Source organism: Alosa sapidissima, chromosome 19 (assembly GCF_018492685.1).
Source record: "Alosa sapidissima isolate fAloSap1 chromosome 19, fAloSap1.pri, whole genome shotgun sequence".
In the NCBI taxonomy this organism is placed as follows: Eukaryota; Metazoa; Chordata; class Actinopteri; order Clupeiformes; family Clupeidae; genus Alosa; species Alosa sapidissima.
The window spans coordinates 13,301,348-13,318,684 of NC_055975.1; the positions used below are offsets into that span (position 1 = coordinate 13,301,348).

Below are 17,337 nucleotides of genomic sequence, written 5' to 3' on the forward strand. Positions count from 1 at the left end.
AAGTTTGTCACATACATGTACAGGAACTTCAAAATACTCAGCCTTATGATTATCTTATTCAGTTCTGCATTGGACTTGAATTAGGAACCTCAGGTGCACAGATATTGTATAAAACACAAAATAATTGACTTCCTAACTGTATTCAAAGTTTGGAAATTGGAAAGCCCATATGCATTTAGAACTGTGATCCTTTGTTTTTTTCTCATGTGAAATCTCCACTGACAAAGCATTGGTTGTGTGACTTTGGTCGTGTTTATGTGTTTAACAATCTTTGGTCGTGTTTATGTGTTTAAAATTTTTCTTTGAGAATGAATAATGTATCGTAAAAAATGTTCTTCCTTAAAATAGGGGCAAATTTTGTGTTAAATTCCCACAGAGGCAGGCAGATTTTTCTTTTTAAAAGTTAGTTATTTCATGCATCCAGGATATGCATCCTGATAAAGTTCCCTTGGTCTTTGGAATTAAAATAGTCCCACATCATCACATACCCTTCACCATGGCATGGTTTTATTTCAGTTAGCCTGACGTTGTCATACTCAGATTCTAGTCAGAGTCTGATACTCCTCCATTGGGACGTAGTTATGGGGCATGTTTCAACCGATACAGGAGGGGAATGCCTCTGCACTCAATTGGATAGACCTAACCAATCAGAGAAACGAAATTGCTTACCATGAGATGTAGGAAAAATACACGAACCCTCCTTCTTCTCCACAAATGCCTTAACATTGTTTTCTGGTCTTTTGTAAAAGTTATTGTGCCGTCAATATCTCCTACAACACGAAATCGAATGCGAAATCTAAGAGATACGTAGTAGGGTAGGATATTAGGAAAAAACTGATAGCCTAGGCCTATATCCCCTCCGTTTTCAAAAAATAATTCTGTTGAACACTGATATGCTACAAACATGTTATAAACAGCTGGGAAAGGCTGTCGCAAATCCCACTAACAGGTGGTCAATCATATTTCAAACAAACAGGGATCAACATGTCACAATGCAACATGCTGTTTTCCCTTGATGAAAGTGAAACCATGAGTTTCCCCACACAATCAACTTTGGCCAAGGTTTTCAGAAATAATCGTTTTCAGTGATAAAACCTCATTGAAATAATATGCATTTCCCATATGGGGTCTTAGAAGCCATCTGTCTCCTTCTAGCCACAGCGTTTTGTTGCAAACATAATCAACCTAAGCGTGCTCAGATGACGTTGTAGACGAGGCGCTGTTGCTCACCTGCCAGCTCTGGGGTGAGCATAGTTGCTGCACTATGGAGTAATGCCAGACCGAACCTCCCGACCTCAAATGTTGTGGGCGGGACTAAGTTCGGCTGGCACCCAGGCTAGATAAGTACCCCATGCCATTTTCTTGTGAAATCCCCACTGACAAAGCATTTCAGTCATGTTGATGCGTTTAATGAAACTTGTCAGGTGTTTGAATTATCTTCCTTGTAGCATCCCTTCTTCATTCCACAGTGGGTAAAAGTTCACCTTGTCTAATTAACAATTCTATTTCCTCATTACCAGCATACTTGAAGTTGAACATATTTAGGCACATCAAGTTTGTCACATACAGGAACTTTAAGATACATAGCCTTGTGATTCTCTTGCTCAGTTCTGCACAGGACTTGAATTAGGAATCTCTCACATGATTCTGGCCTATTGATTATAATGTGGTTAATTGAAAACTGTCCTTTTTTCTGTGAAGCATTGGAGTTGTAGGCAACTGATATTCTTAATTCAAATTAGTTCCAATGATACCAAATATGCCTATTTACTTCCTTCAACCCTAATTCGCTCAGACTAATCTGGCCCTTGCACTTTGAACCTGGTTCTGGCACCTATGGTGCCACCTATGTGCCATGACAATACTTTGCCAAACTCCTTTTTGAAGGTCTGCCGGCCGCTACACCACCCATATAATCAGGATGTTCTGCACTTAAGTTGGTACTGACAATGAGGTTGACAACATCCAGCACTTTGGACCAGAGAACCATGGGCCACCTCAGGTGCACAGATATTGTATAAAACACAAAATAATTGACTTCCTAACTGTATTCAAAGTTTGGAAATTGGAAAGCCCATATGCATTTAGAACTGTGATCCTTTGTTTTTTTTCTCATGTGAAATCTCCACTGACAAAGCATTGGTTGTGTGACTTTGGTCGTGTTTATGTGTTTAACAATCTTTGGTCGTGTTTATGTGTTTAAAATTTTTCTTTGAGAATGAATAATGTATCGTAAAAAATGTTCTTCCTTAAAATAGGGGCAAATTTTGTGTTAAATTCCCACAGAGGCAGGCAGATTTTTCTTTTTAAAAGTTAGTTATTTCATGCATCCAGGATATGCATCCTGATAAAGTTCCCTTGGTCTTTGGAATTAAAATAGTCCCACATCATCACATACCCTTCACCATGGCATGGTTTTATTTCAGTTAGCCTGACGTTGTCATACTCAGATTCTAGTCAGAGTCTGATTCTCCTCCATTGGGACGTAGTTATGGGGCATGTTTCAACCGATACAGGAGGGGAATGCCTCTGCACTCAATTGGATAGACCTAACCAATCAGAGAAACGAAATTGCTTACCATGAGATGTAGGAAAAATACACGAACCCTCCTTCTTCTCCACAAATGCCTTAACATTGTTTTCTGGTCTTTTGTAAAAGTTATTGTGCCGTCAATATCTCCTACAACACGAAATCGAAAGCGAAATCTAAGAGATAAGATGATACTTCCAAAATTAATACTGACGCACCAAAAAATGCCCCTTTTCATGAATTCTAACTTATCATTAAAAGCATGGCCTACACCAGCTTTTGGGGATATTTTGTGACAAGAAAGTGTCATCCAAACATGAAACTTGAAAACAGTTTTTTTTAAATAATCTAAAGGTGTCTTTATGAAAATGTAGAGGCAATGTTAAATACAACATTAACATCTCAAAGACTTATATCTCCTTAAAATAGTATAGTGATCTCAATGATCAGATATATGATATGTGATATTGCACATGTGCAGGATGTTTCTTCGAACAGACTAATACTGTAACTATCCATGACAGTGGAAAGGTTATCTAGTAGGGAGAAGTTAACCTTGTAATTAACAATTCTATTTCCTCATGAGCAGCATATTTAGGACAAATTTGTCACATATGAACTTCAAGATACTGTACTCTGCCTTATGATTATCTTATTCAGTTCTGCATTGGACTTGAATTAGGAACCTCAGGCACATATTGTACAAAACACAAAATAATTTACTTCCTAACTGTATTCAAAGATTGTGTGAAATTGAATACCCCATATGCATTTAGAACATGCAGATCCTTAGTATTTTTTTCATGTGAAATCCCCACTGAAAAAGCTGTGTGACTTCTGTCGTGCTGATGCATTTAATTAAACTTGTCAGGTGTTTGAATTATCTCTTCCTTGTAGCATCCCATCTACATTCCACAGGGTAAAAGTTCACCTTGTCTAGTTAACCATTCTATTTCCTCATTAGCAGCATATTTGAAGTTGAACATATTTAGGCACATCAAGTTTGTCACATACATGTACAGGAACTTCAAAATACTCAGCCTTATGATTATCTTATTCAGTTCTGCATTGGACTTGAATTAGGAACCTCAGGTGCACAGATATTGTATAAAACACGAAATAATTGACTTCCTAACTGTATTCAAAGTTTTGAAATTGGAAAGCCCATATGCATTTAGAACTGTGATCCTTTGTTTTTTTCTCATGTGAAATCTCCACTGACAAAGCATTGGTTGTGTGACTTTGGTCGTGTTTATGTGTTTAACAATCTTTGGTCGTGTTTATGTGTTTAAAATTTTTCTTTGAGAATGAATAATGTATCGTAAAAAATGTTCTTCCTTAAAATAGGGGCAAATTTTGTGTTAAATTCCCACAGAGGCAGGCAGATTTTTCTTTTTAAAAGTTAGTTATTTCATGCATCCAGGATATGCATCCTGATAAAGTTCCCTTGGTCTTTGGAATTAAAATAGTCCCACATCATCACATACCCTTCACCATGGCATGGTTTTATTTCAGTTAGCCTGACGTTGTCATACTCAGATTCTAGTCAGAGTCTGATACTCCTCCATTGGGACGTAGTTATGGGGCATGTTTCAACCGATACAGGAGGGGAATGCCTCTGCACTCAATTGGATAGACCTAACCAATCAGAGAAACGAAATTGCTTACCATGAGATGTAGGAAAAATACACGAACCCTCCTTCTTCTCCACAAATGCCTTAACATTGTTTTCTGGTCTTTTGTAAAAGTTATTGTGCCGTCAATATCTCCTACAACACGAAATCGAAAGCGAAATCTAAGAGATAAGATGATACTTCCAAAATTAATACCGACGCACCAAAAAATGCCCCTTTTCATGAATTCTAACTTATCATTAAAAGCATGGCCTACACCAGCTTTTGGGGATATTTTGTGACAAGAAAGTGTCATCCAAACATGAAACTTGAAAACAGTTTTTTTTAATAATCTAAAGGTGTCTTTATGAAAATGTAGAGGCAATGTTAAATACAACATTAACATCTCAAAGACTTATATCTCCTTAAAATAGTATAGTGATCTCAATGATCAGATATATGATATGTGATATTGCACATGTGCAGGATGTTTCTTCGAACAGACTAATACTGTAACTATCCATGACAGTGGAAAGGTTATCTAGTAGGGAGAAGTTAACCTTGTAATTAACAATTCTATTTCCTCATGAGCAGCATATTTAGGACAAATTTGTCACATATGAACTTCAAGATACTGTACTCTGCCTTATGATTATCTTATTCAGTTCTGCATTGGACTTGAATTAGGAACCTCAGGCACATATTGTACAAAACACAAAATAATTTACTTCCTAACTGTATTCAAAGATTGTGTGAAATTGAATACCCCATATGCATTTAGAACATGCAGATCCTTAGTATTTTTTTCATGTGAAATCCCCACTGAAAAAGCTGTGTGACTTCTGTCGTGCTGATGCATTTAATTAAACTTGTCAGGTGTTTGAATTATCTCTTCCTTGTAGCATCCCATCTACATTCCACAGGGTAAAAGTTCACCTTGTCTAGTTAACCATTCTATTTCCTCATTAGCAGCATATTTGAAGTTGAACATATTTAGGCACATCAAGTTTGTCACATACATGTACAGGAACTTCAAAATACTCAGCCTTATGATTATCTTATTCAGTTCTGCATTGGACTTGAATTAGGAACCTCAGGTGCACAGATATTGTATAAAACACAAAATAATTGACTTCCTAACTGTATTCAAAGTTTGGAAATTGGAAAGCCCATATGCATTTAGAACTGTGATCCTTTGTTTTTTTCTCATGTGAAATCTCCACTGACAAAGCATTGGTTGTGTGACTTTGGTCGTGTTTATGTGTTTAACAATCTTTGGTCGTGTTTATGTGTTTAAAATTTTTCTTTGAGAATGAATAATGTATCGTAAAAAATGTTCTTCCTTAAAATAGGGGCAAATTTTGTGTTAAATTCCCACAGAGGCAGGCAGATTTTTCTTTTTAAAAGTTAGTTATTTCATGCATCCAGGATATGCATCCTGATAAAGTTCCCTTGGTCTTTGGAATTAAAATAGTCCCACATCATCACATACCCTTCACCATGGCATGGTTTTATTTCAGTTAGCCTGACGTTGTCATACTCAGATTCTAGTCAGAGTCTGATACTCCTCCATTGGGACGTAGTTATGGGGCATGTTTCAACCGATACAGGAGGGGAATGCCTCTGCACTCAATTGGATAGACCTAACCAATCAGAGAAACGAAATTGCTTACCATGAGATGTAGGAAAAATACACGAACCCTCCTTCTTCTCCACAAATGCCTTAACATTGTTTTCTGGTCTTTTGTAAAAGTTATTGTGCCGTCAATATCTCCTACAACACGAAATCGAATGCGAAATCTAAGAGATACGTAGTAGGGTAGGATATTAGGAAAAAACTGATAGCCTAGGCCTATATCCCCTCCGTTTTCAAAAAATAATTCTGTTGAACACTGATATGCTACAAACATGTTATAAACAGCTGGGAAAGGCTGTCGCAAATCCCACGAACAGGTGGTCAATCATATTTCAAACAAACAGGGATCAACATGTCACAATGCAACATGCTGTTTTCCCTTGATGAAAGTGAAACCATGAGTTTCCCCACACAATCAACTTTGGCCAAGGTTTTCAGAAATAATCGTTTTCAGTGATAAAACCTCATTGAAACTAGATGTACCGCATAGCGGTACAAAATATGACCGCCGCTCAGTCCTGTACATCCATTCCGCGAAAATAAATCACACTTCAATTTGTCTCCATCTTTTACTCCATCCCCCACTCTTGAAACTTTTGTGTATGCTTGTTTGGCATGCCTGAGTGTGTGTGTGCGGCTGCACAGAAAGTAGCCTACTTGTGCTGAAAAGGTGAATAGATTGTAGAATAGCCAAAGAAGATGTAGCATTGTTATAAAACCTTTAAAATCTCTAAACAATCACAAGTAGGGCAGGTCATCACAGTTCATCCATTGCAACTGGATTGATGAAAGGTCACTTACACCTGTAGGCTACATTGTATTTGGGAAAAGCAAAAGGTATCAGCATAATGTTATTTATTTATTTATTTATTTTTTATGTATTTATAAACAAAAACATCTCTGTCAGTTCCATGCCGTTTTCAACAGCTATCAAAAACAAAGGTCATTTTTGGATGGATGGATTTTTTGTGAATATTTCTTCTTCTACATAAGATTTTAGTCATCTTTAGTTCATGTAATACTTTATTGTCAATGCACAAATGAAGTAACAGTAGTCTGAAACGTTATTGTTAATGCACAAATTAAGTAACAGTAGTCTGAAACGAAATGCTGTTTTACATCTAACCAGTGGTGCAAATAACTGACATGTCCAAATGGGCCTTGATGAAATGCGTCGCTAGACTGTTCATACACATTTTAACGGGCCAAAGTTGAAGAGCTTTTGTCCGTTATTGTTCGTGCAAATATAGGCTTATTCATGTTCCCTTGCATTGTGTAACTGAGGTCCATGGCTAGTCTGGCTTTCATCAGACCAAGCTCAATCTTTTAAGAAATCAAAAAATAAATAGCGGGCAGATCAGGCTGGGTTCACCCAGCCTAGTCCATAGGCACCCGATATTGTTTAATTTTCAGATTGAGATATACACGCTCTGGCTATTCTAAATGCAAAAATGCATTAGGGAGTTATGACAAAACTGTAACTAACAAACTAGATCCTAATAGAAAGCGGTTAGCTTCCCTAAGCTACAGGTAGGATTATAAGGTAGGCCTATTTACAACATAAATTGTCAATAGGCTATGCTGGCGACACAAATAAAATCTCCTTTGGAAACCAATGGCTTACGACTTACAGTATCAAGCGGACTTAAACTGCCATATCGTGGCGAAAAGTTGTAATAACATTCACGCAGTTCCATGAGTCAAGGAAAGCGCGAATGAAGTAGCCACTTCTAAATGGGACCCACTACACAGTAGCTTAAGGTGTGTTGCTAAAGCAGCCATAATGAAATGAAGGTGTCATTGTTTGGATACTTCACACACACGTGCTTTTTAATTTCACAGACTACAACTACCAAGCTGGAATCAAAGCACATCGATTCCCCTCTCACACCCTGCACGCACTTAAAACAAAATAAACAGGCGTCTCAGTCTCACGCATGTATAGGCAAAACTGTATCAGACCCGTGTAACGTTGGTAAATCTTCCATTGCACAGAATGATTTTGTAGCACGTGCAATAAATGACAGTCGAAAGATACAAACAGTGCTGCTATCAATTTGCTTGGTATAACCGCATGTCAGATAAACATCCTCACTTCATCCTCACTTACACTTCATGTGAACATCGTCCTGTCCTTATTAGATGTTCGCTGCGGTAAATTACAGTCCTTGTAGGAAGTGTCCATTATTTTTTCAACCCACTTTTAACTTCCAAAAAAATTACGTCTCACTGCAACGATGCGCCATCTAGTGGACAAACGACTACTTATCGCCAATACTGAAAATGCAGCCATGATGATGATGATGAATATTTTGGCTTTCTTTTGATCCTATTGAATTTGTAATTATGTATCGGCCGTTCTAATACCGATAGTATGTGGGTGCCTGTGTGTGTGCATGTTTATATGTGTGCACCGCCATTTACAGGCCAATGAGTGTACAGTCACTAAATGTACACATAACCTAATTTTTTTAGCCCCCCCCATGGATGAAATTCTACGAAACTTGGCATACCCCCAGACCCCCAGAGAATGCCAGGTCAATCATACACATAAAATTTGGTGCAGTTCTGAACATCTTAACTGAAGATAGGGGCGATTAAAGCAGAATAATATTGCATTTTCATTTTTGACCGGGGCGGGGGGGGGGGGGGGGGCAAATCACAAATGAGTGATTATGAGCCAGGTTGATGTGGGCCCTTGAGACCAACATACCATAAAATATTCACAGAGAACTGTGTCTGCCCTACCCTCCTTTCGGGGGGTCCAGTCCAGCGGGGGGGCTGCAGATCAAAACGAAAAACGATGGTTCCATGCTATCCATGTGGGGTTACATGCCCACCAAGTTTTGTGTACCCCGGTCTTTCAGTGTCCCGGGAATCCTTGTTGGTGTACGTCACTAAATGTACACATAAATTATTTTATTGTAAGGCCCCCCATGAACGAAAGTACACAAAACTTGGCATGCATTCAGAGGGTGTCATAATGATCCTACACTTTAATTTCGTGCAGTTTTGACCTTGTCAGCCAGAGATATTGAGATGAAAACACCTAATTTTTTGCTTTTTAATTTTTAACTAGGTGGCGCTATACATGAAATAAGTGGTAATGGGATGGGTTGACATGCCCCCTTAAGACCAACATACAAAAAAAAGGTGGACCTCCTAGGCCCTACGGTTCTCGAGATATTCACAGAAAACTGTCTCCGGCCACCTACAGGCCAGTTGGTGTATAGTAACATAAATTAATTTATTGTGTGGCCCCCCATGAACGGAATTCCACAAAACTTGGCGTGCATACAGAGGGTGTCATAATGATCCTACACTTCCAATTTCGTGCAGTTTTGACTATGTTAGGTCACAGATACCTTCAATTACACCACCTCATTTTTACTTTTTTGTGTTTAACTAGGTGGCGCTATACATGAAATGAGTGGTTATGGAATGGGTTGACATGGCCCCTTGAGATCAACATACAAAAAAAAAATGGTCCTCCTAAACCCTACGGTTTTCGAGATATTCACAGAAAACTGTGTCTGCCCTACCCTCCTTTCGGGGGGTCCAATTCAGCGGGGGGGCTACAGATCAAAACGAAAAACGATGGTTCCATGCTATCCATGTGGGGTTACATGTCCACCAAGTTTCGTGTACCCCGGTCTTTCAGTGTCCCGGGAATCATTGACGGAAATTTGGGCATGCGAAAAAGAAAAAAAAAAAAAGAAAAAAAGAAAAAAAAAAAACAAATCTGACTAAACCTATATGACCGCCGCTTCGCTGCGCGGCGGTCATAATAATAAAGTACAGTAGGCCTACTTGGATCCATAACTGAAGTGGTATAGCAGGCTTACGTCTGTCACTCAGCTGTCCTTTTCAAAACATTCTGTGACGATTCTGTGCCACAAGATAAGAAGGGGAGAACTTCTGTGCCACAAGATAAGAGGATAGTCATTATCACTGAGCTGCACCCAGCCCAAATTTATCCGGCCAACCAAATTTGAAGGCAGAAAATGTGTTGCTTCGTCAATAGATGTAATAGCTCCACTGAAAAGTCTCTATGCCCAATTAAGGTTTAGCATGCACAAAAACAGGTGGATTTAGCAGAACGTATACTGCATTTAGCCTACACCAGCAGGGTTTGATGCACAGTTCTGATTTATTTACCTGCCTGTTTACATCTATGTCAAAGACTAGTTGTTTTCTTCAAAGTGCAAAATACATCCCACTGGTCAAATTTTAAGGCAAAAAAGAAAGTGAAGAGTGCAGCTTCCATCTCAGATTTTATTTTAATTTCAGAATGTGACTATTAAACATGCTACATCAAAAGTGGAGTAAGAAGTTAATCTTAACAACGGTAGGCCTATATTCCGGTTAATATGACCTACTGCTTTGTTACTTCGAGTAGACAAATAACTATCCATGACAGTGGGGAGGTTATCTATCAACTGGACTTGAATCTCAGCACAGATATAGTAAAAACATTTTTTTTTTAATAGAATTGGAGTTAGGCGCCTGTATTCTTAATCTACTTAAAACTAGATGTACCGCATAGCGGTACAAAATAAGACAGCCGCTCAGTCCTGTACATCCGTTCCGCAAAAATAAATCACACTCGTCAATTTGTCTCCATCTCCTACTCCATCCTAGTCTAGCAACTCTCCGTTGGCTTGCGAGCTGGAAAAATTAAACTTCGATAGGGCCAATCACATAGTGTATAGAGTCATTAGGCGGGCTTAACATAATGATTGATGGCAGAGTTGAAACGGTTTGGCGTGAATTCCCGGCTACTTGAAAATAAAAAAGGTGGATGTTGCTGTTGGCGAACAGCGTGACACGAGTTAAGCTTTAAGAGTTAAGTTTGAAAAGTTTGAACTAAGCTAGCCAAGTAGCTCCGCTGGTGGGAAAATGCATGGGACTCAAGAGTTGTAAGAGTGAAAGACAACCGATTATCCCGCCCCTCGGACTGAGCACTGCGAAAGGTGAGTCCCCAGACCCTACATTTTAATGTGGGTCTGGCTCGTCATGCTAACTCCATCCCCCACTCTTGAAACTTTTGTGTATGCTTGTATGTGAATGCCTGTGTGTGCGCACGTGTGTGTCTGTGTGCATGCGTGCGTGTGAGTGTGTGCGTGCCTGTGTGTGTGGATGTGTGCATGTGTGTGTGTCTGTGTGTGGATGCGTGTGTGTGTATGTCAATTTGTCTCCATCTCCTTATAGAGCCTGACCGATATGGGATTTTGAGTGCCGATACCGATTTCGACGTTCGGACATTTTTCAACATTTTTAACAGACACGATGTACAAATATTCTCCTATAACAAGGTTCTAATCAAGATGGGGCATTAAATAGGCCTAACTATTGAGTTACCTAATGAAAGGCTCTTCATATAATTCGTTTTGTTGTATAGAATAGAAAGAATAGTAAGAATAAAAGAGGTCTTTGTTCTGTACATTGCCACAAACTACATTGTGAGCAGTTTATTCTTAATGACTCCCCCTTTATGCAAGCAAAACATTTTACAAATATGATCAGTTTCTTTGCTTTAAGTCTATGAAGCCTAAACCATGCTCTTCCTTACTTGAAACACCTTTGTTGAAATGCAAGAAATTGAAACTAGAGTGTAGTGGGTGTTTCAGAATGAACGTTAGCTCAGATGCTCACATTTATTTTGTGTAGACTTTTTGTGGTCTTAATGCAACATTTTACAAAGCATTGACAGAGCCACCAAGGACTGTGAGCGAGTCAACAGCAGAAAAACCTATTTAGCAAGCAGAAATGTCCCAGCCCGGTGTTTAGGATGCATCATAGACAGGTTTCATGTAGATGGTTCCATTAGCAAACCATCACATTAGCATCAAACTTTAGCGTTGTGGCTAACTAACCTAGCTCCTGTCAGCATGGTCAGAAAAGAATGAGATGATAGTTGAAAGAGACAATTACAGTGCTGTTATCAATTTGCTTGGTATAACCGTGTTTATGTTTCACAAATACACCAACAATAAAAATATCGCCTCCATCACTGAACCAATGCTAACGGCAACATTATTTTACCCATATAACATTAAGCTGGTGTAATGTTAACGTACCTGCTAAATAAGATAAAAGGAGACCAATTCCAGCAAGCCATTCTATTGAACCCCATTCAATTAGGCACCACTTTGGTGTAACCATATTCTCTGGATAAGAGCCTATCTTTTACTGTCTATGATAAGAACCATAGAACGTGCAGGCAAACTGGGGGGAAGTATGTGAATGATATTCAAGGGAAAAACAGTAAAAGATATATCAGAAGGAAAATCCATTGGGAAAATCCATGAAAGCATCGGACCACAACATTTCAGCGAAGTTCTCGGTGCAGCTATCACAAGAGTTACACGGGTCAGACTGACTACATCACATCTACGTCCCCTGAGCCTGCGCAGAAAACCTTGTCGACCAACAGGAAACGGTCGAAATTTGCTTCACTCGTCTCTACTGACATCAATGTGATGACTCAGCAAGGATCAGCAAGACAACACTTTTTTTCTTCAGCGGCTGCAGAGGTTTGGTATGGATGCCAGTATAATGACCAACTTCTACCGCTGTACCATTGAGAACATCTTGGCTGGCAGCATCACAGCATGGTACAGCAACAGCACTGCCCATGACCACAAAGCTTTGCAGAGGTTGGTCAGGTCATCTCAGCGCATCACACGGACTGAGCTACCAACCATACAGGACCTGCACAGCCAACGCTGCAGGAGGAAGACTAAGCGGATCCTCTCTGACCCCAGTCACAGCCTATTCATCCTCTTGCCATCCGACATGCAGTTTAAGAGTATTCGGACCCATACCATCCGATTCAGACTGTTTTATCCACAAATCATCGGGACACTGAATTCATTATTAACACTTATGACAACTTTTACTATTAAAAGTGTACACCTTCCATATGATCACATACACACCGCTTGTTTAAAGTGTACTTTAATATCATCAATGATTGCAATTACCACTTCAATTCTTCTTCTTATCTTTCTTTTTGGTCTTAAGACTTTAAATACTTTTAACTTTTTTTTAATTATTATTTCTATTTCACTTACTCTGTGAAGTTGTGTCTAAGAATGTCATTACTGGTATGATGTGACATTTTTATCTGTCTATAAACTTGAACTTGAAATATAGAAATGAATACAGGCCATTTTAGACCCATGTTAAACATTCAAAGGGTAGTGAAACATATTTAAATTTACATTAAAAGCAACTTACATGCAGCAATAGAACAACAGTCAATCTATTAACATTTAAGCATTTTAACATTTAAGCTACAGAGCTACAACTACAGCAGTAGTAAAACATTTTAAGTTACAATGCAGAGGAATGACTTTAGTTTATTGCATATAAAACCTGTCTGGGTCAAACTTATGCATTATTAAGCCTAACTGCAGTCTGCAAGTAGATACTCCAATGTTCAGATAAGCCAACAACAGAACAGAAAATCCTGATGGTCATCGTCTTGAGAGCAGACTATTCCTTTAAATCAGAGTGGCTACTACTGCAGTAAGCCAGCCCAGTGTCCCACCGGCACCTGCCACTGCTGCTGTGGCTGTTCCTGAAAGGCCAACAACACCTGCAATCAAAAAGACACTATTTTGAGCTACAGGGGTCAATTGGATAGACCTAACTAATCATGGGTGCATTTCCCAAAACCATAGTTGCTAACCTGTTAGCAAATTAGTTGGTATGGCAATGGTAAATTGCATTGCAACTATGGTTTTGGGAAACGTGCCCCAGAACAATTAATGCTGTTTTCTGATAGTTTTTTAAAGTTACTGCTCTGTCAATATCTTGTACACAACAGAGGTGATAACGATAGCGGGTGTTTTTCAGACAATGCCTGGCAATATTGTTAAACTAAATGACATCATGAGTGTAACAAGTCCTGTGGCCCCGCCCACTTGTGTGCCTGTTTGCTGCCTGTGTTTTCTCTTTTTGTGGCAGGTGATTAGTGCACAGGTGTGCAGGATGACAGGTGATTGACTTGGGGATAAGAGGCCTGCTCTCTCCACGCTGGGAGTTATTCCTTCCTCTCGGCTTATGATTTCCGGTTTGCCTGACGAACCTCTAAGGCCTAGACACTGATTTGGACTAGTGGCAGTGTCATTTTCAGAACCAACATATTGCTCAAGAGAAAATCAACATTAAATCAATATTTACCAGGGGTATAAATAATGTTGTTCCTGACTGTATGTGCAATGTCTGTTAGTCTTAAAAAGTGACGTCCCTGTTGGTTGCTACTTGAATGAAGACACGAGGCAAAGTAGCCTAATAATCATTAATCAATAGATTATGTGAATATTTTTGTACTTTCACTGGCATAATAATATTGTTAGACTATCAGGTGTGCACCCGAATAGTAGGCTAGTGGAAGAAAGTCCAGGGTTTTTTGTAGGCTAATTATTTTGGTTACAATGACGGGGTTATCCGTTTGTAAAGTGCCTATGTCAGTCCAGTCCGTTCCTGCAGAGGTGGGCGGGGGAGGTTAGCACAGCCCGCTGTGAGACTCCCATCACTAGGTATTCAGATCAAAGTGACAATGCAAGTGGATTACCTGCGGACTGTAACACAGCCACAGTTGTGCCGGCTGCCACAGCTCCTCCGTTGGCCACTGCTGCGGCCGACATCATACCCGCTGCATAGGACCCCGCTACTATTCCACCAGCTGTGAAACCGATCCCCGCGAGGACAAACGGTGCGGCAACCACAGCTCCGCCTTGCATAAGAAAATTAAAGGAACATAGTCTGCAGACCTAGCCCATTTAGACACCTCAGAATTGTTTTATAGGCTCTGCTCAGAAGAACATCAACCCACAAAGCCTACTAGGCCTACTCATTTGGAAAACGTTTTTATCCACAGCTATAGAATATTTCAGCTACAGTGCAGAGGAGACATTAGGAATTACTGCACTGCATATAGCCTAGGCTACTAGTAGTAGCCTACTATATCTATGGCTACTACTATTGGAGTGCCTATTTTAAGTGAGCTACTAGTTAAAGTAGGCTATGGTAGGAGACGGGGTAGAGGAGGGAAGTGGAGAGGAGTATAGGGAAGATAGAAGAGCAAGCGTCATCATCATAAACGTTTAATAAAGTTAAACTTACCTGCTCCCGCAGCAACTGCTGCAGCTGTCACTAAATAGAAATAAGTGGGCTTGTTAATCAACTAAAAAAGGTAGCCTATGTCAAGTTTTTCAATTAGTCATTAAAAACACACTAAAACGAATAAGAAACAGGAGCAAGGCTACTCACGGAGTCCCATAGTCTATTTGTGTTCGTACAGCTCCGACTGGAGTAGTTACGAAGTTAGTCAGTGTGATTCCTAGGGTTATGAGACGCGTGATGATGAAGTTACATCCTTAAATAGGATAGGCTACCTAGCGTCGTTTCCACAAAAACGAAACTGAATGTTGACGCTGAGTTTCTATTCGACCTTAAAAACTCGACAGGCTCGATTTTGCAATAAACATTGCCGAAACGTGCATTATTAAGGTGGAATCGAAAGGGGAACCGCAGGCGAATGGAGACAATTTCAGCCTCATTCGCCAGTTGTTCTCTTCCGATTCCATCCTATAAAAAGACTTTAAGTTTCGACTCCATCCTCTGGTTGGGAATGTCGATAGTTCTGCAGATCTGCTGCAAATATAAATGAATATGCCCTGTGAACTTGGTCGTGCAGTCACGATCAAATCATTCTAATCTGACTGCATACCTCTGTAGGCTATTAGTTCATGCTGTAGGCCTAGGTTAAATTAAAAACATTAGTTCATGCTATAGGCTAAAGTAAAAATATTACATAAACATCCCAGATAGCAGACGGGCATTGAAACTATGTAGAATCAACATTACATTGTCAACCATAAATCATTGAATCAATGTCGGATTTCGATGTTGATTTAACATCAGTTTGCGCCCTCAGTTAATATTGAAACAATGTTGTTTTATTAACTATAGACCAGCGGAATTTCAATTAAAATAAATATTGAAACAATGTTGAAATTACAACCAAACTAAAGATCAATGGTATTTCAATTCATATTAAACCGCAGTAAACCACTATAAATCTGGCAAAATATTGGGAAATTCATACCCAGCTTTATCTACAGCCAGGATACATTTGGCTAGGCCTAGGTATGTCTGGTTTAGGCTACACAAGCTTGCATAAATAACCATTGACAACTTGTTATCAGTTTGAAAAGCAAGTGCATTTATTCACTCTTCTTCATTTATAAATTCCCGTGTGCTGTGCTTCCCTGCCATCTATTCAGTAGGCCTACGGTTGCAGTCAGCCTGACCATCCAGTTGAGTGAAGCGGCACCTAACAGAAATAGAAGAAAGATATACAGTGTTAGATAAATATGTTAAACTGAAGGCTACTTACAAGTCAAAATCCCCCCCTGATTCCCCCCCATAAATAACAAACACACAGTATCATGCTGTAGCAACACTTCATAAACTGAACCCAAACATTTAGATTTGGACCTATAGGTTATTATATAATCAGTATCGTAATTTCTGTCAACTATGACGATCTCCATGCATGTTCAGTAGCCTATATTTTTCATTTAGTCAAGCAGTGACATGTGGTTTAATCAGTGTTGGGCAAGTTACTTCAAAATCGTAATATATTATGTGTTACTTATTCAAAGTAATTCATTACATTATAATATTACTGTCTCTGAATTGTAAGGCATTACACTACTACTATTGTATTACTTTTAAGTTACTTTTACCAAAATATCTGGAAATATGGATTTGGAATTCTAAATAAATATTATGCTCAATGCAGCTCATTGCACTTCTAATGGAGGGTGATGTGGTACAACATAATGACTGAGCTAGGCTTAAGGCTACAGTAGAATGCAATAGGTGCAGTGATGGCTCATGATGCAATACAAGGAACAATCATAGCCAGAATTTTGTTAAAAGAAGACAAAAGGTCAAAGTCTGGTCAATTGTAATAGAAATGCTGTAACTTTAGGCTTAGGCCTACTCATTAAAATCAACAGAGAGCCCACTACCTGTATATTGTAACCCAAAACTTAAAGACATGTCAAGATAGGCTACACAGTGCAGCTACTGGCCATTTTGGTGCCCTAACTGGTGAAATACAGTATTAACCTAAGTATGTCATCATATGGCCAACTATAAAGATGTAATCTGCCTGTTCCCAGGGATGGGTAGTATTTCTGAAACATGTAATATGTGTTTCAAATTAATAACTTAAAAGTAATACAATAGTGTAATGCCTTACAATTCAGAGACAGTAATATTATAATGTAATGAATTACTTTGAAATGACAGTAATACATAATATATTACGATTTTGAAGTAACTTGCCCAACACTGATTAAACCACATGTCACTGTTTGACTAAATGAAAAATATAGGCTACTGAACATGCATGGAGATCGTCATAGTTGACAGAAATTACGATTTGTGCCAACATGTTGTAGAAAAACAACCACAGCCTTTAGGCCTATTTGGTGCAAATCTTCTACATTGGTTATAGTCAGCGATTCACATTA

The 17,337-nt window shown here is 39.0% G+C and overlaps 1 protein-coding gene across 1 annotated transcript; it reads right to left on the reverse strand.

Annotated features, from left to right (window-relative positions):
* Positions 1–12,723: 12,723 nt before the first annotated feature.
* LOC121693446 (interferon alpha-inducible protein 27-like protein 2A) lies at positions 12,724–15,192 on the reverse strand. Its single transcript, XM_042072858.1, has 4 exons — positions 15,062–15,192; positions 14,915–14,944; positions 14,364–14,525; positions 12,724–13,382 (listed from the first exon to the last, which is right to left on the reverse strand). The coding sequence occupies exons 1-4, from the start codon at positions 15,069–15,071 to the stop codon at positions 13,288–13,290; spliced, it is 297 nt and encodes a 98-aa protein (XP_041928792.1). The 5' UTR covers positions 15,072–15,192; the 3' UTR covers positions 12,724–13,287.
* Between the last annotated feature and the right edge of the window lie 2,145 nt (positions 15,193–17,337).